The sequence below is a fragment of the Camelus ferus genome, chromosome 30 (assembly GCF_009834535.1).
Source record: "Camelus ferus isolate YT-003-E chromosome 30, BCGSAC_Cfer_1.0, whole genome shotgun sequence".
NCBI classification, from domain to species: domain Eukaryota; kingdom Metazoa; phylum Chordata; class Mammalia; order Artiodactyla; family Camelidae; genus Camelus; species Camelus ferus.
Window position 1 is genome coordinate 7,128,145 of NC_045725.1, and position 20,468 is coordinate 7,148,612.

General features: G+C 39.7%; 1 protein-coding gene across 4 annotated transcripts in view; it reads right to left on the reverse strand.

Annotated features, from left to right (window-relative positions):
• The window catches only part of DOK6 (docking protein 6), a 281,383-nt gene extending 264,554 nt beyond the window's left edge, over window positions 1–16,829 (reverse strand). For 2 of the 4 annotated variants that reach the window (XR_004316276.1, XM_032470717.1), the window contains exon 1: window positions 16,471–16,829. Coding sequence is in view for 2 of the 4 variants with exons in the window: in XM_032470717.1 (XP_032326608.1) it covers window positions 16,471–16,536 (66 nt within the window). In the remaining 2 variants the exon portion in view is untranslated. The remainder of the gene's footprint in view (window positions 1–16,470) is intronic. The other 2 variants (XR_004316278.1, XM_032470718.1) reach the window with 1 other exon arrangement.
• Window positions 16,830–20,468: the final 3,639 nt, after the last annotated feature.

Below are 20,468 nucleotides of genomic sequence, written 5' to 3' on the forward strand. Positions count from 1 at the left end.
TAGTGATGCTAATTTGTCTTCTGTTTCTTTTTACTGACTCATCTTGAATTACTTCATATTAACATATCCTTAGTTAACATATTAACATACCCTTGATATTTTTAATTGAAAAATGTAACAGATATATTACAGAATGTAATTGCATAGGAAACAATTATTTCCTTCACCATTGATTCTGAATCCTAAATAAGTCATAGATATCCAAAAGCTTCAGGTATTATGCTGTTTTGGAAAAAAAGTAATTTTATGGTTCCCCTTTCACTTTCTATCCAGGTACCAAAATTAACCTGTCATCAGGGAGCATAACTGAAACCTCTTCCTAGATGCTATATTTGGGACTTTATTTACTTTTTATTCTGGCCAGTTTTATTAGGGATTACTTTGAAAATCAAAATAGCTAATGCCACTTTTTGGATAGAAATGTAGCCCAAGTGATCTTTTATTGGAGATACAAAATGAAATTTCATTGAAATATTGCTGAACTTCACCTTCTAAGTAATGATGTTTTTTAAAATTTGGAGAAGGTGGCTCACTTTGAGCCCAAAAGCAAAGAGAAATTTGCACGGCTGTTTGTTTCTGGAGTCAATGGAGTGTTCAAGCCACTAGGATCTTAGTAACTAAGGTGTTCTGTGGGCAAATGTAGCTTATTTAAACCACGTTTCCCAGAGAACACTAAAGTGCAACTCCAAAATAATCAACATTTATATTTTTCACTATTCAAAGAGAGAGGAAGACTATATCTGACTAAAAAGGCTTATCCACTGCCAAAGAAACTATAAAAAAAAAAGGCAACTTATGAAATAGGAGAAAATATTTGCCAATCGTAGATCTGATAAAGGGTTAAAATCCAGATATATAAATAACCCATACAACTCAACAGCAAAAAACTAACAACGCTATTAGAAATGGGCAGAGGACTTAAATAGACATTTTTCAAAGAAGACATGGAAACGGCCAACAGGTCCAGGAAAAGGTGCTTGATATCACTAATCATCAGGGAAGTGCAAATCAAAGCTACAAAGAGGCACCACCTCACAGCTGTTAGGATGGCTGACATTGGAAAGGCAAGAATAACAAGTGTTGGCAAGGATGCGGAGACAAGGGAGCTCGGTGCACGACGGGTGGGCATGTAAACTGGTGCAGACGCTATGGAACAGTGTGAAGGGTCCTCAAGAAATTAAGTACAGAACTACACAGGATGCAGCAACTCCGCCTCTGGGTATATGTTTAAAGAAATTAAAATCAGGATCTAGTAGGGATATCTGCACTCCCACATTCACTGTAGCATTTACTTACGATAGGCTTTCTTTGTTCATGGAACTCCAGCTCAAAAGGGCTGTAAAGATATATATTCCTTTTCTAAGGGCTGTCCCAGTAAGTTTCGGTAGTTCCATCTTTCAAGGATTTTTAGCATCATTGAACAAGGACTGTTTTAGATCCTATAAAATAAATATTCACTTAATGTTAATAAAGTACAATGTTAAAGAATTCTTATCCCCATTTTACAAGTAAGAAAAGTGAGGCTCAGAAGTATCACGTTTGTAAAATGGGGCTACGTTTGGACGCCCCTCTTCCATTTTTAAAGCAAACTTTCTTTGAGATAATTGTAGTTCCACATGAAGTTGTAAAAAATAACACAGAGTGACCCTGTATACCCATTGCTCAGTTTTCCCCATGGGATTATCTTATGAAACTATAATCCAATATTATAACCAGGATATTGACGTTAATACAGTCAAAATACAAACATTCCCATCACCACCAGGATGTCTCGTATTTATTTCCCTTTCATCACCACATCCACACACAGACTCCACTCGCTCCTCCCTGACCATGACCTCTGGCTACTACGAATCTATTCTTCACTTCCATAATTTGGTATCTCAAGAATGTTATATAAATGAAATCACAGAGCATATAAGCTTTTGGGATTTTTTCCCCCCACTTGCTGAACATAATTTTCTCAGGATTCATCCTTACGGGTATCCACAGTTTAACTTTTTTTTTTATGGCTAAGTAGTATTACATGATACAGATGTCCCACAGTTTAACTATTCACCCAGTGATGGACATCTGGTTTGTTTTACTTCAAATAAAGCTGCTATGAATGTTCATATATGGGTTTGCATGTCAACAAAAGTTTTCACTTCTCTGGGATAAATGACCCATGGTACAGTTGATGTTCATATGGCAGTTGTATAATTAGTTTGATGAAGAAACTGCCACATTGTTTTCAGGGAGTGTCTGAACCATTTCGCATTCCTAGCAGCAGTACACGAGTGATCCGGGTTTTCCGCCTTCTTGACAGCATTCGGTGCCATCACTGTTTTTCATTTCAGCCTTTCCATTAGGTGTGGACTGATAACTCGTGGTGGTTTTAATTTGCATCTCACTAATGTTCAATAATGTTGAACATCTGTTCATGTGCTTATTTGCCACCTGCATATCAACTTTTGTGAAGTATCAGTTCATGGTTTTTGCCCATTTTCTAATAGAATTATTGTTTGAAATTTTACTGTAGACTTTTAAGAGATTTTTATTCTAGTTCTTTGTTAGAGTCGCAATTTGTGAATAATTTCTCCCATTCTATAGCTTTTTAAAAAATTCTCTTAACAGGCTCTTTCATAGAGCAAAAGGTTTTCATTTGGTTAATTTATCAAGTTTTCCTTTTAGGAATCACATTTTTGATGTCAAGTCCTAGAACCCTTTGCCTAGTCCTAGTTCCCAAAGATTTTCTTTTGTGTTTTATTAGAAATTTTAGTTTTACTTTTTACATTTAAATCGATGCTCTGTTTTAAACTATAAGGTGTGAGGTTTGCGTTGAGACTCATCTATTTTGCTGATGGATGTCCAATTGTTCCTGGAACATTCATTGAAAAGGTATCCTTTCTTTACTGAATTGTTTTTGTACATTTGTCAAAATTTGTTAGGTATATTTGTGTGGGTTCTTTTAGAACAAAGTTTTTCTTAATTATGGTCTGAATGTGTGTTTCCATTAAAGCTCCTACAGTTTTCCATGGATGAACAGAGTAATTCACTAACTCTGCTCCAAATGTCCACACTTGGAGAGACAACAGAAAACGAATCTAGTATCTACATACTGTTAAGGATAATTATTTAATAATCATTACTCTAAGAATTAGTTATTTTAGTATGTATTTAGCGTATATAGTATTTTGGTATTTTTTTCCAGTTTTATTGAGATATAATTGACATATACATGGTATTAGTTTAAGATGCACAACAGGTATTTTTGAAGCCAAGTGATTTCATTTATTTATTTTTTTGAATCCATGTAGCAAGTTTATCATCATCATTTTAATAAGCAAATATTTTTAAATGCTCATTTTTAATTTCCAATATGGTAAATATCAACAGACATAATCTCACATAAACTAAATCTCTTTTGGGTTCTCAGTAATTTTTAAGACTGTGAAGGGGTCTTGAGACCAAAGCATTAGACAAAATTACACTAGGGAGATGAAAGAAGGGAAAGAATAGGAGGCTTTGAAACTTGGCAAGATGCTGTGTTTGACATTGAGAGATCAGTTGGAGAAGGCATAGTGTGTCATTCCAGTTGGTAGACGGACTAATAGAAGAAATAGCTTTATCTAACAACTTAGAGTTTAAGACTCAGGTAAGTTCAGATTATCAAGAGGGTGAAGATACCTTCTGGTTTGCCTGAGGGTAGTTTATATCTAATGCTTTCTAGTAAATATAGTACTCCTTTATACTTTTCAAGAGGGAATGAGTTTAGATGATAAGTTATAAGGCCATTCTATTTTTAGGTGTTCTCATTATTACAAACTGGACCCTGTTTAAATATGTTTCTATTTCAGTGCAGGCTGTGTAGCCTGGCGATGCTGGGGACCTGTTTCCACCAGAAGGTAATTTCTGAGGCAGGTGTAGGCTTAAACCATTTAGAACTTATCTTCAGCTATAAACTGACTTTGTTGAGTTGCTGGTATTTAGCTATAAAATTACACAAAATTTTTATTATTTATTTTCTGATTGGAGTTCTGGTCAAGATGGCGGAGTACTAGGACCACGAGCTTGCCTCTCCTCACGACTACAACAAAATCACAACTGACTACTAAACAACCATCAGAAAAAAAAAGACTGGAACCTAGCAAAAAAGTTCTTCAACTGAAAACATAAAGAGGGGACCTCAGCAGGACAGTAGGAGGGGTGGGCTTGCAATATATTTGGGCCTCATACCCACCCCTTTATCCTGGGTGGGTGACCCACAGCTGAAGAATAATTAAGTTGCAGAGCCCCCTCCCCAGGAGTGAGAGTTCTGAGCCCCACATCAGGCTCCCCAGCCTGAGGTTCCAGCATTGGGAGGAGGATACCCCAGGACATCTGGTTTTGAAGGCCAGTGGGGCTTAACTCCATGAGCCCCATGGGACTGGGGGAAACAGAGACTTCATTTTCTCGAGAAGCGCACATAGAATTTCACACAGGCAGGGACCAAGGGCAGAGGCTGTGACTTCATAGGAACCTGGGCCAGACCTGCCTGCTGGTTTTGGAAGGTCTCCTGGGGACGTAGAGGATGGCTGTGGCTCACCCTGGGGACATAAAACTGGTGGCTGACATTCGGGAGTGTCCGTCTACAGGAGCCTTCCTCCAGGCTGACATCTTGCTTGGGTCATTAGCACCAAGACCTAGCCCCACCCAAAAGCCGGTAGGCTTAAGTGCTGGGAAGCCTCAGACCAAACACCACACTGGGTGGGAACGCAGCCCCCTGCTTCAGCGGACTTCCTGAGCCCACAGCTGCCTCTAGGCACGCCCCTAGTTACAGCCCCACCCACCAGAGGGCCAAGGACCAAGCTCCACCCAGCAGTGGGCATGCACCAACTCCTCCCAGCCAGGTAAACCTACACAAGCCTCTAGTTCAACCCCATCCACCAGGGGGCAGATGCCAGAAATAAGAAAACAGTCCCAAAGCTTGTGGAAGGAATTTGCAAATGCAGGCCAGACTCTACCCTGGGACCAGCTGGACACTGGCCCTTGGGTGACAAGAGAGGAGTGTACTACTGAGACGCATAGGACATGTCCCACAGAGGGCCACTTCTCCAAGGCCAAGAAATGTAACTAACCTACCTAAAAATGCAAATAGTCAGACAATATTTTCTAAGTTGCTATCTTTCACTTTTTCAAACTTTTCAAATACTATTTTGATAAATGCTATGATTTAGAATCAATCAACACATGATCAATTCAAGTTCTGATCATTAATTATCAGGATAATCATGAGTAGACCATGGGACGGGTGGGAGGAAAAAAAGGATTATTATGGGATTATATGAAATCATGTGTGTGAAACTTTAAAAAATTTTAAAGCATACAGAATTTAAGAAATCTTTTTTTCTCTTTTTTTAAACATTTTTCCATTGAGTTATAATCATTTTACAATGTTGTATCAAATTCCAGCGTAGAGCACAATTTTTCAGTTATACATGAACATACATATATTCATTGTCACATTTTTTTTCTGCTGTAAGCTACAAGATCTTGTATATATTTCCCTGTGCTATACAGTATAATCTTGTTTATTTAGTCTACATATGCTTCTCACTATCCACAAATTTTGATCTCCCAGTCTATCCCTTTCCACCCTCCTCCCCCTGGGCAACCACAAGTTTGTATTCTACGTCTATGAGTCTCAGAATTTAAGAAATCTTTTACTCAGTAAAACAATTTGGTATATTTTTAAATTTAATTGGGTCACTTCCAACAATGCCATTTTATCTGTAGGATGTATTAGTTGCTATCAGTTGTAATCAAAGCTGACACTGGCTGATTTAGATGGAAAAACATTTATTAAATTTTTCATTATCTCAAATCAGGGCTGGAGAACCAGGTTCAAGACTAAGTAAGCATGAGTAATCCCATAATTCATTAAAGTTTCCTGATAGAGCTGTTGCTTTTGGACAGTTTGCACTGCTTCTACTTTTGCATCAATGAAATGACTACTCTGTTATCCCCTGTGAAGATTCCTCCACTGGACTGCTTCTTTCATCACTAACTCAAAGTCTAGTCACGTACTTGGTAACATCTAGCTCATTTCTCATGCCCCAGCAGCAAAGATGAGGAAATAATATTTTTGGCATTTTATCTTCTATATGTGAGGCATTATTTGTTATCTTCAACATCTATAATGTGGGGTTGTTTTCCAAATATTTGGAAGGAATTCAAATGCTGGGTGAAAAAAATAAATGATGGGTGTCTGAGCTTTATTGGTAATTTGCTTAGCTAATTCTGGAGGCACATTATAATCTACTTACCTTAGTTCAGTAGGGTTCTGCGGTAATACACAGTGATGCCTTGCTTTGAAATGAAACATTTCTAGAATTTCATGTGTTCTAGAATCACTTGGGTAGATTAAAACCAAACCAAACAAGCACAAAAAAACAGACAAAACCAAATTCTGTTGCCCACAGATCAACTAAATAAGACTCTCTGTTTGCCAATTTTGACATTGCATTTAGTAAAGACAAACTCAAAAACGCTCTCCTGTGATTGCAGCGTGCATCCAGAGTTAAAAGCCATTCCTTTAAGGGGAAGAACTATTTAGCTTTGTTCATTAAGTCAAATGCTAGAGCAGGCTTATAACTGAGTCTTAACCTTGTTTCCCCCCATTTTTATACAGAGGCAGGTTAGAACCGTGCACAATACTTGCAACAGTCGTGGTTGGTCCTGTCACTCAAACATCTTCATTTTTCTTCAACTTCACTACCACAAACCCTAGTTCTACTGTGGAGGTAGACAACATGTTTGAAAATATTCCAAGATGAAATTACCACAGTGAGAAGGTCTCATGGCTAAGTAAGAGCCACAGCCAACCCTCTTGGCTCTTGGTGGAGTCCTGGAGGACCACATGGCACAAGCTCCCTCTCAGAGAAATCACCATAAAATGCACTCAGCAGGGAATGTTCCATTACTGTTAATGGTGGACCACTGCCTGCATGGGGTTGGTTAGAAATGCTAGACGTATTCAAAAATCATCCATTTGAAGGCATTGAAGACAACCAAAGATAAAATTGAGAATTTTTATAGGAAATTCTAAAAAAATGGAATCAAATGAAAACTCTAGACCTGAAAAAAATTAAATTGTTAACAATGAATAGGCTTAATGGCAGATTATTCACAGTTGAATAGAAAATTAGTGAACTAGAAGAAATGTCAGAAGAAAAAATATCCATCCTGAATCTTCAAGACACAAAAAGATGGAAGAGGTGAGAAAGCATAAAAGCACAGGAAATACGGTACAAGTGATCTAACCTATGAGAAAGGAAGGAGAAAGTTGATATGAAAGAGTAATGCTGGGTAATTGTTCAGAACTACAGAAAGATACCAAGCCGTGGACTCAAGAAGCACTACAGCCCCCCAGTAATGGAGAATAAAAACACAGCTCCACCTATCATGGCCAAACTCCTGAGAGCCAGAAAAAGAGGAAGTTACAAGCAGCCAAAGGAAAAAAGACATGAGTCCTTTTCAAAGAGTAGCAGTGTGACTGAGAGCTGACTTCTCAATGCAAACAAGAATAGGTTGAAGAATGGTTTCTTCTCAGTGCTGGGGAAAAAACCCCCCAAAACTTCTATGTCAGTGATTCTCAATCAGAGCTAGTCACTAGAATTAGACAATGCCTTTCCAGGATACTAAAACTCACTCCTATTTGGTCTCCTTGCCAAAAGTTCTACAATCCTTTCTACACACTCAAGATTCAGGGATGTTGCTAATTTGAGAAATGAACATTTCTTGTAAACACTCAGTGACTTCCTGGATTCTTAGGACAATGCCAGCCCCTTTATTCTGGTCCCTTACTTCAGCGTTCCACACCCATTCAGGGGACTCCAATATGCAGTCCCTCAAAAAAAAAAAAAAACAAACTGAGAACCATTTTTTAAAATAGAGGACTAAGTAATGTAGACAATCATGCAAGGTATCAGGAAGCAACAGTGTGTTAAGTAGCCTTTGGAGTTTTAAATAGTTCTGTTTTAAATGTATGCAAGAGCACATTTCATACTTCTGCATAAATTTGGTACCATATAGCTAAACTCAGCATCGTGCTTTGGCACGAGATGTACTTTTATCTAGAAGAATTACATAACTAATACTTAAAGATCCCAACGTGTGATGACGTCTGTAAAAGCATTAGTAGAATGATCCTTCCTACAGCACAGCCCAAAGGCCCTTAAAGCACTCAGGGAGATGTGTTCCTTTCTCCTAGTAAGTTAAACGAAAAGGCAGATTTTCCTAAGCAAGTTCAAATATGTAAAAAGTATGTTTTTGTCCTTTTTCTTTAATAGTATGTGAGAAGTTTTACTGAAGTTATAGAGATGGAGATAAATACAGAATTTTCTTTAACTGATTGCCACCCTTGAAAAGTTATAGTTTTTAACAGACAAACTAACTTTCAATTTTAGACTAATACCAAATATTTTTTCCAAATAAAGTGTAATGTGAACATATAACAATTTATATCATAAAAACTTTCCTTGTATGCTATTAAGACATTTTATGAACATTTTCTTCTCATGGAGTGGGGGCAAGTGCTATTAAATGGTCAGGAAGGATAATAATTCGGTGCGAAGGAGGACTCACATGCGGTTTGGAAATATACACATACTATAATTAATGCTATATTTAATATATAACATAGGTATCATATTATATATATATGCTTGTATCTGTGTACGTGGGCATATGTACACATACACACATACACATTTTAAAGGATAGTAAATGGTCAGAGAAAAGTAATTTCAGTATTTACAAAGAAAAAAATCATGAGCTGAAAAATAACTGTACATGTTCATACATGTAATACATCATATATAAAATTTTACCCTTATAAATAAAAATGGCATGTAGCCAATTTACAAAAATAAGGAAACTAAGGGGAAAAAAAAGCAACATCATTTAAGTATATATCTGTTTCAATTCCTGCCCCTTAAAGATGGCAATCTACACAAATAAACAGCCCGCCCCAACCTCTCAGCTAGGTTCTGCGGGCTATTTCAGTAGTGGCCAGCAGCTAAGGCATCTGGCTAACAGCGTCACACCATTTGCTGCCTAACTGTATCACCACTTATCGCCTCTCGATTTGCCAGATCCCAGTAAATGGGTATTCTTTTTAACTTGTGTTTTTCTTTAAATAAACTCATTTTTCATTAAGTTAATTCAAATATAATCTCTTATGTAACAACCATAAATAAAAGACCATTTTTCATAAATAAATGTAAGGCTAAAAATAAACAGATTTAAATGTTTTAAAAAAACACTTTAAATTCTACCAGGACACTGTCGGTTTTTGAAGCCTGTTTTCCTTTCTTAGCAGGAGAGATTAACTGATTTATAGATGGTACAATGAAAATGAAATCATGGCCATTGTAAGTGGCCTGGAGAAGCATCTGTATAGAACCTCCTTATTGTGGCATAAATTATTTCACTACATAGCACTTCTTTTCCAGCTTTATTGAGATACAATTGACTATAGCATTGTATACGTCTAAGCTGTGCAATATAATGACTTGACATGTTATACTGTAAACTGATCAACACAGTAAATTTAGTTAACATCTACAACCTCACATCATTACAATTTTTTTCTTGTGATGAGAACATCTAAGGTCCACTCTTTTAGCAACTTTCAAGTACACATTACAATATTGTTAACTGTAGTCACCGGGCTGTATATCACATCCCCAGAACTTACTTATCTAATAACTGAAAGTTTGTACCTTTTGACCATCTTCATCCATTTCCACTCCCTTCCACCTGCCAAGAGCACTTTTACATGCAATGTAAATAACTTAAAGCTGAGTGAAGCGAATGATACTTGCTTTACACTATGTAACAGTTAAAGCATACATACCCATTATAGTACACATAGCTGTTACTACCCGTCTGTATGAAGCTGTTGCATAGTAGATATATTCATTTTTTGCAATGAATTCAGTAAAATGGCAGGAAAAACACTTTGTACATGTTCAAAGATTACAATCACCATTCATTTCAAATAACGTGAAAACAATAGTCTTCTTTATTAAATGAATTGCTGTTCTCTGCTAATAACAAAATAGCATTCCTTATTTTATCCAATTTGACTGACAGGTGCAATATTCTTACTAGGAAAGTATGTTATCATATAAAAATGCATTACTCAGAGGATAATCCTGCTCTGTGTCTTAAAATAAAACGAATGGAGATTTATGCAGAAACTTAATGAAAACATTCTCTACCTAGAATTCTTGGGCTCTCTCAACAAAGTTAACCCAGAGCCTGAAGAAAAAAAAATATTGTGAGTAAAATGAGGCAAAAGTAATAAAACTGAGGGTAAAGAAATTATAGTATACTCTCTTTTAATCACTGTGTCTCAATTGACAGAAATTACTTTTCCTTAAAACTAGTACTTGAAAATTTACAAAATCTAGAGATGATCTGAGGATGTTGGGAATACAGATGATTTTTACTTTGTCTATATTGCTTGCTTTTTAAATTCTAAGTTCTTAAAATGAAGTGGATATAAAGAGAAACAGACCAAAGACAGGAATACTTAATAGCCTTAGCAGTGTTCACATGGCTTAGTATATGATCCAAATAGAACACATTAAACAAAAATACTTCAAAACAATGAACTCTGTTCCAAACACAGAGACTTCATTCAGATTAAACTATTTCCTTCATATTATTTTATACTGGTCCACAATATCAACCATTATTGAGCACTTCTGAAATACACTTAAGGAAGGTGGGAATATAAAATTTATAAAACTAGTTGACCACTGTATGATTACCCTGTGCACCATTTATTTTGGTTATCTGGAAGAGTTCCCTGAGTACTGAGTATAATCTTTGTTATCTGAAGGAATGACATCTGTTAAGGTTCACCTTGCTGGCAGCCATGTGTAAACGTATCAAGACGAAAACCGAGACGTGAACTCTTCTATCTTACCCCTGATGTAACAGCTTCCCCTAGGTACTGCATGGGCATAATCATGTAATATCAAGATCCAGCAAAATGTCTGGGTTTGGTTTTTACAGTTAGGCTAACTTTTATTTTGTTTTTGGCTTTAAGTTTTGAAAATTCAGAGAACTTTAGGCTTGCCCATATGCACACATGGGGATGTTTTAAAAAAGAAAAGAAAATCTCAATAATGTAGATAATAGTTTCTTAGAATACATAAAGTGTCATATACACAAACATACAGTTGCAAATAAATTAATATAGAGAAATTTGATGGAAGGTGTACAAGATCATTTTCTACTCTAAAATTCTAAGAACAAGTGATTTGTATAGACATATATATACAGATACAGAAATAAGTGTTAAATATATACGTAATAGTCACTGTGAGTACAAATTTGAAATAAAAACAGAGAGCTCAAATAATTAGAATTTTTATACATACTAAATCCATGTTTAATGAGAAAGGGGTAAATGATAAATCATCCTGGATATATTGGATCCATTTCAGAAAGTAATGCCCAGGATACACAATAATCTCAAATACTGAGTAAAGATTTGAAGGCACCCAACAACTTCTACATCTTAAATTTTTAGATTGAGTACTCGTATCTGAGGTAATGATCCTGAAGGTTCTTTTGAACTTTTGAATAGTCAAAATGAACAAAAGCAACAGTCAAAATTTATATATCTTATCTAAAATACATTTATTTTATCTAATTTTTGGCAAATTGGTAATACATTTCATACATGATATAATCTTTCTTCACAAAATAGCTTTTAGAGATTTGAGAGACCACAGAAATTTTAAAATGCGCTAATGGACAAAAAATTATGCAAAGGCACACGCAAAACTCCCTGTTTATATTAATGTGGGAGATTCTATAAAGCGCTAAATTTCAAAATCATCTCTCGTGAAAAACTACTCTCTTCCAATATCAGTAAAAAGCTGTTTGTAAAAGGACAGGAAAGCTCAGAAGAGTTTACAGGGAGACCAATAATCATCGCACCAGGAATGGAGGTGTCTTGAGATTTTAATCAAGAAGGGAGGGAGGCAAGAGATAGATGAATTCACACTAAGTTGTTGAAACAAATGGAGACAATGCAAAAGAGAAAACCCTGGAGGGAGGGTCAGCTCATAAAGGGGGGCTCATCAAACACTCGGAATGTGGGCTCTATTGGTCCCTGCCTCCCTGACCACCAGGTGGGGACACAGTGATTATTACTGACCTAGTATACCTTGAGTAGTGGTGATGTAGGGGTATTTACTGTTAATAGCCCTGACTTGATACGACATGACTCTGGAATATTCTCACACACACGCACCAGTGTACACCACCTGATAAACAGCAGATGCCCCATGATTATTTGGCCATTTGTTGAATATGTAGTATCAACCTACCCTGAGACACTCCTTCAATACTCACACATAGCAATCCAACCTTTCACTAACTTTGAGTAAGAACTAGAAAAAAAAAACTATATAAAATACTATTTGTCTGTACCCAATGTGCTGGTGAATATTCACACTGATCTATCTGAACAGAATTCCTTGAAAACAATGAATGATGTGAGGGCTAAGCCTAGAGGTAGTCAAACTGCAGAATTATTGTAGACCATTTGCAGTCTGGAATTAGTCCACTGATGTCAATAACGGAGATGATGTGATGATGTCACTCCCGAATGCTGCGTGGACTTCTGCTACATTTATAGAGTCAATAAGCCACATAGAAAGTTATTAACAGTTTCAGTGATTGTGTCCTTAGTTTATCTGCAAACCAAGAATAGGTTGGATATTTTGCAATGGATGACTTGTTAATGAAATTTAACCCATTAGCCATTAGAAGTCAGAAGAAAATAGCTAATCAAGGATAAAAAAAGATAAACAGTACTGACCAACATACACGTGCTTTGTTTTATTTTTATTAGTGTTTTTGAGTACTCTTTTCTTTAAAAAAATACCGGCCACCATGGTACATTGCAAACTATAATATCAATCATGCAACAGATAAGAGGATGAGAAAAACTAAACTACTGTAAGGGCTTTTAAATCCTGCAAAAGGAAAATAATATATTCATAGAAATGGCAATGTATTATAATGAAAATTTAATACAGAATTTAAAGAAATGACTTCAATGATTTAATACCTTTAAAAATGTAATGATGTGATAACCATATTTTTAAGGGCAAGAGTAAAATTCAGGAAAATGATTCTATTTTTTCTCAAAATTTTTTTCCTAAGTGGAAGAAAAACTGATTAATGAGTCAAGACAAATTTCAAAGCAAACGAAGAAAAAATGTTGAACACGTACTACTTTGCCCAACTATTTGGCTAAGGAACTATCCTCAACAGGTAGCACTAGATTCTGTAAAATGACACGTGGCAGGGCCCTTTCAAACATTCTGACCTGAAGCACCTTTGGGAGAGATGTCCCCTTGCCTAGAGAGCTGGAAATGCTTTTCTGCCTTCATTCAGCATAATAATAAGCACTAACTTGTGCGGAGTAAAGGAAACCTTAAACACTTCATCTCAAAATATATTTTCACGTCATAATAATCTCTCATACAATTGGCTCATACTCAGGCCTTTTTTTCCCCCTTAAAATACCATGAAATGTGCTTTTTGAAAGCATGTGTTTTACCCATAATAAATCAAATATCTGCATATTTAATTTAAATTATTTTTATTTTGAAATTTAACTTTGAGCATAACGCATAAAAGCATGATTATGTCTCATCTGAGTTAAAAATATTATCTTATTTAGAAAAGCTCATTGTTCTGAGTCCATAAAATAAGGAATATGTATTATTAACTATGAAAACAAAAATACTAATGTTCCGATAATTCCTTTATAATTTTGGGTATCGCTACACATTTTTGTTTTTAAGGCACACAATATTTACTTAGTGTTTTACTATCTTAGGGGACCCATTTAAGTTATTAAGCTTCACAGAATCGTGTGTGTGAAGTTTTGTCATTCGAAATCACCCTTCTGAATACCAGAATATAACGGAAAAGTCTCTCTCTGAAGTTCTTAAAATAAATAATATTCACCAAAATAGCAATGTTACTTTATTTAATATTTTGATTTAATATTAAAACAAAGCAAAACTGTTTCAATGCCAAACTCTGCAGTTCATATTTCTCAAGCAGAAATGGAAGACAAAAGCAAGTAATCTGTACATACACATGCTTTTATTGTTTTCCGTGAAGGCTGCTCTTTACAAAGGCATAGCTCCAGTGAGTATGGAAAGAGATGCTTTTGAAATGAAATAAACATTTGCACACATCTTTAGGGGGAAAGTCGTGTTTACCATTCCAAAAGGACTTCCAAAGGCTGTAAATGCCATAGTCACCTTAGTAGCATTCAGTGCTCTTTCTTTGGATCCTATCATGTAATTAAATTGCAAATTCAGTTTTAATTGTAGGAAATCCTGGAAAGCTCTGATGGGGGAGGGATCATGTAGGCTCCGGGCCAGTGCGCCAGGAAGGGGGTTCCCAGTGCTGTAGTCTTTAGTCTGATATTCATGTACCCGGTGACTCTGTGGAAGCAGCTACACATCTCCCCTCGGGACTTAAATCATCCGTTCGCTTATAGCGTCTGAGGTGTCAAACCCAACTGAGATTTCACTAAGACGTTAGAGAGAGAATGATGAGCAAGCACCCTGTGCGAGAGCAAAGGGCTTCAAAGGTCAAGTTCCTGAAATGGTTCTCCCCCCAGGCTCTAGCTCTGCACCTCCTGTCTTGGCTGATGGCTATGAGGGTGACAGATTTGAGCACTGCGTCCCGGTCGCGACAAGCCGTCAGCCTCCTGGACAACTGCAGCTTTACAGGAGGGTTCTTCCTTATCTCGCTGGAAGGAAAAGAGGCGCATTCTTCTACCCAAGAGCAGCTCTGAAGCCTGGCTGAGGGTCTGCACGCCACGCCTGCTCTGTCGCCTGGTGGGGCGCGCAGCATCGCATCCTGGCGCCAGGCGGGGGGTGGGGAGCTTTGTTGTCACCCAGGTTTATACTCCCCACTTCTACAGATCAGCTGAAGTTCGAGAACGGGTCCCGTGTGTCCTTGAGGTACAGTCTGTATCTCAAATGTGAAATCCAGCAGAGGCAACACAAAAAGGAAAGGCTGCCACGTTCCCTTCCTCCTGCCCCTTACACCTGCGTCCACAGACTCGCGAACAAGCCGCTTCTGGGTGCGTGGTGAGCCTTTCTCTTTTAGGGACTCAGTCCTAGCTTAGTTCAATATTTTAAACGATATATTTAGCACTTACTATTTTTTCTTCCTTTCTTTTTTTAAATGAGAAAATTAAGCAAGTTTTCCCTTCTCTTCCTCTCTCCAAGTTGGGAGTATTCATCCATTCAGCAGGGGACGCAGGGAATGTTCTCGTTCAAGGCCGCTTTGCCCCAGGATTCCAGAGCTTCGCAGAACTCCAGCTTTGAGAAGGGCGAAATGGAGAGACATCCAGGGAATTCGGAAAACGGGCACTTTTGCCCCCAGATTTTGTTTCCCTTGCGTTTTGGACCGGCCGGCCCAGGTGGATCTCCAGTGCCCACCTCCCATTGCGCGCTCCCCTGGGATCTCCTGCCCGCCTCTCCGACCGTCCCCCTATGTCTGCCTAGTCTGGGCAGCTCTCCGCCCAAGTGCCCGCCCCTTCTCTCCTGCTCCCCCCGGTCCTCTACGACCGTCATCGCGTCCCTCTTACCTCCGCGTACGGTCACTAGAGAAGTTTTAAACCCTCAGGGGTCTACACTCTCTCCCAAGTCAGGCAAAACATCTTTCAAAACATGAAAAGGTATCCATAAACTTTGCTGTCGCGAGCGCTCCCGTGTCAGCAGGCGTGAGCACACACCTACGTGCACACGGGCGAAGGTCCACCTGTCCGGGCGCACACACGGCCAGGGAGCCGCCAGTGGGCAACTGCTCAGGGAGCAATAAACTCGCTGGCAATCGCCCGCAGGGACGTGAGGCGCTGGTAAGGCATCAAAGGAAAATTTCAAAATAGGCTGAGGAAGCAGGGACTAGAAAACGGTGATTCCAAACACACGCGCACACACACACAAACACACACACACGAGCACGAGCGTCTGTCCACCTCCTGCACACAGAGCAGCCGTGCCCGAAAGGCACACACTTCTGAGAACAGAGCATTGAAGATTGCTCTGAATATAAACCCCCACTCCGGGGCGCATTCATCTCGGAACTGACAATCCCCTTCGTCTAAAGACTTCTCAGTCTAGGTCCAAACCAGCGCAGCGTACTTGAGGACCGGGACCCAGGCGCTCCCGGAGCCCTCAGCCCGGTCTGCGGAGCCCCCAAGGCAGGTGCGAGCCCCCAACCCGGTGGGGCAACAAGCGGGCTGTCCGCGGGAGAGCCGGGTCCCTCTTCGCTCCCTGTCCCCGCGTGGGTCACCTCTCCCCGCACCCACCCCACCCCACACCCCCCGCCGCCACCCTCGCCAAACGGGCGCAGGGGAAGGAGAAAGCCGAGCGAGCGACTCACCCCCAGCTTCCTGCTGCGGATTTTCACGTAGCCCTGCTTGACTATGTCGTTAAAGTTGGAGGCCATGGCCAGCGCGTTCGGCTTCCCCGTGTCGAGAGCCGACGTCCGCCGCGGGGTCCGCGCAGGTCTTGCATCCAGCCAGCCGCCGCGCCGCCGCCCGGTGCCCCCGAGCTCCCCGCCGCCGCCGGGGACGCAGGCTGGGTGGCAGGGCGACCGCGGACCGGGGACGCGGCCCGGCGCCGCGATCAGCGCCCGCCCTCCGCGTTCTGGTCCTCACCTTCGCCCCCCGCCGCGAGCCGAGCGCCGCGGCCCGCGCCGCCGCCAGCTGCGGGCGCCCCCTCCGCGCCGCCGCCCCCGGCAGCACCCACGGGCTGGCGCCTCACTCGGCGGCGCACAGCTGGCCGGAGCGCACCATCGCGGCTCCCCGGCGCGGGGGAGGGGCGGGCCGGGGGGGCGGGCCGATTCGCCGGCCCGGCTCCCTCCCCCTGGCCCGCGGGGTGGCTAGGCTGGAAGATGCTCGCAAGACGCGCTCCATCACCCGCGTTTCGGGCGGGGAGCTCCTCCCGCCACCCGCGCCCGGGGTCCCGCTCCCACCCGGCTCCCTGTGCCGGCAACGCTCTCCCGGTGCGGGATTCCTGAGGTCAAGGCTCCTCAGTCCGGGTCTCTTAATCTCCACTGCCAAGCTGGACACTGGGGAAAGGGCGGTGGGGATGCTCCCAGGAAAGGAGGCCAGCGGGAGCGAGACAACTGTTTATTTCGATGGCGGTGTTTATGGTGCATTTTTATTCCTAAGCACAGTCTCGCGTCCAGGTCTTTGCCCCGTTAGGAAGTGTAAACCGACGCCAAGCCCTTCCTGGTGCACACAAAGAGACCAATCGTGCGCATGTGTCTAATCCCTCTGCTGCTGGAGAGACTGGAGCACTCAGGCGACGACGTCCTCTCCCGAAGCAGCAGCGAGCACTGGAGTGATTTATGCGCGCGTTTTAGTGAACTATGCCTAAAAGTGGCTCGTAGCTTTTCATCTTCTAGGGGAAATGGAGACCATAGCTGTTACCGGTGGATGCAAATGATTTACTGAAATGTTCAACTCGTAAAAGCAAAACCATGAAGAACTTCGTCCCCTTAATGTAGGATCGCGTGACATTCAAAAGTAGGCTATTCTCCATTGTGAAGAAATTTTAATCTAAAAATTATATCCGTTTGATAAGATTCAAGGGAAAAGGAGTATTAAATATTGGCTTGAGACAATATATGGATTTTTGCTATAAGGAAGGATATTTAATACCTAGTAAGTAAGGATGGGTAATTGAGAAAAAAAGAATTAAGATTGAAATTTTTCTGAGTCACTTCTTTCATTTATAAAGAGTCTATATTTAATAAAAGTTCAAAAGATCGTGTTTATTTCTGTTTATTTTAGTGAGCAATATTTTTCCATGTTCTCAGTTAAAGTTTCGTAGCCCTATTGGGAACATAGTAGTATTGAGAGAAAGGAAACTACTTGATTGAGAGGAGAAAAAATATTAACCTGACGGATAAAGCACATGTTCCTCACTCTACCAAATGGGCACCCCATGGGTGATTTTCGTTCCATCGTTAGCAAGTCTCCATCTAGAGCGGATAAAACTCTGTAAGAACTCTAATTTGTCTTAATGTCTCTGTATTCCTATTCACTCATTATGTAGCAAGCATTTGTTTGGAGTATCACCGTGCAGAGGGCTGGATGCTGGGGTAGATACATCCAACCACATGGCAAGATCCCTTGGGCTGTCACTCTGGAATGAGTTCAAACTACCCTTCCCAGAAAACTTGCATAAACTCCCTACTAGATCAGTGTGACTCTCCTTCTCCAAATACGTGAGGTATGCTGTCTAGTCCACTTACCTGTTCCTCTTTTGTATACGACATGGCTATTATTTCTTTTCTTTGTGTCAAGACTGTTTTAGATTCACAGATACCTGAAATACAGTATTCCATTCAGTCCTCTTTGCAATCCCCCGGTGTTAAGTAAAGGATACTTGCCATTTAATAGATGAAGAAACTGAGGCTCAGAGATGTTCTGATTCACAGCCATAATTTTAAGTTAGGTTTGGTGTCCACAATAATTTCCCTGATCGCAAACTTCCGCCATCATTTACATAATAATCTGTTTCCACAAATCATTTGAAAGCTGTTTGGAGTCAGGGACTCATTTTGTCTCAGCAACAATCCTAAGGCAATACCCAAGAATAAGGTAAGGTTGGTAACACTGGCTTTTAAAGATTATGGAATGATTATGCCTTTGCTCATATGCTTACATAGGTCTACATAATACCCTAATATGATTTGAATATTATCCTATATTTACTTTTGATTCTTAAAGTTTTGATATAGCAATTTGTGTGTGTGCGTGTCTGTGTGCCTATCTATAGCAAGTATCCTTCCCCTCTTTTTCTGTTTGCTCCTTGAAAACACTGGGTTATATAATATAAATTTGTCATGCAAATTTTCATAGATCTGCTTTTGGTCAATTGAATCCTCATAGTATCATTGATTTTAGTCATCTAAGCCTCAAACTAGTAATATGACTTAGACATTTGAGTACGTTCTTCCTTTTATAGAAAAGACTAATTTATAGGAGGTGCTGTGTATATCCTAATGAGTAACATCAAAACAAGGAAAGTGTCTGACTGTCCCGTTGATTAGAGGGATCAAGTGTTGTCAGCCTGGTCCACACATTACAAAATTCTCCACCAACCTTCCACCTTATGGTTTTTGTAGCCACTGATGATCATTGCTTAGATGCATTATTTCATTATGGATTGCAAGGTTGTGATTTTCTACTTTGATTTTACCCCTGCATTTATAAGCTGTTTTCATTTTAAACAAAACAAAATTTTCTTTTGTCAACTACAGGATTGCCCTGAAATAGATTCCTTACAAGAAAAACAGGGGATATGCTTGAGTCTTTATCAGCCACTTCTCAGAAATATTGAATGGGTTCTGGCAAACGCAAAAGGAAACACTTCTCCCTTTGGAATATCATCAGAAATGGAGTTGTGTACATATGATGTATTTCAATCCATCACAGTCATTAATCTTTTTGGTGTTTGAAATTGCTCCATCCTTGACCAGAAGGAGCTGCTTCAGTGGACATTTTGTGTTTTTAACAGATCCCGTGGATCTTCATAGCTTTGTTGTGATCCATCACAAGGTACCCCCAGCTCATCTTGTACATTTCCAGTTCAGGACCTGGAATCCATTATTTCTTCTAGAAATCTTTGCTGGTTTTAATGGGCAATGAAATTCAGTTCCCATAGTTTGGTTACTAGGGTGTTATTTTGCTACTGATTCTAAGCTCTTCAGTTATCAAGAAATGAAGTACTTCTGGAAATATATTTTAAAAGAGAAAAATTCTCAGCTTTTACGAATAGTTCCAATTCAAGTTAATACTGACAGATTCTATATTTAAGGATTGCTTCTCTTTTGCGGTTTCATTATGTGAAATACGTACAATTTTCCAAAGTCAAACCTATCAAACAAGGTGCATTGAGAGCTACAGCTTTGATTTCTGTCCCTTCTGTCTATTTTCTACTTCTCTTTTTAAGAAACTATTTTTATTAGTTTTGGGTTTATCTTTCCACTGTTACTTTCTGATTATAAAGAAAAAGACATATATCTGCTCCTATTTCTGTTTTTCCTACTTAAAAAAATGCATAATAGCAACATTTTTATCACGATAGTAGACAGCCTCTAAAATGGGTCCCAAAGATCCTCACTTCTTGGTATGATATTCCGTGTAATCCCTCCAGGTCTGGGTTGGATATCTTTCTTTCTTTTTTTTTTTTTTTTTCCCCACTAACTCCTAGTGAATAGAATGGCGGAAGTGATGGAGTGTCCTTCCTAGCTTAGGTTATAAAAAGACTGTGGCTTCTCTCTTGGGTGATCTTTTTTCGATTGCTTGCTCTGGGGGAAGCTGGCTGCCACAAGATGAAGCAATCCTGTGGAGCGGCCCAGATAAA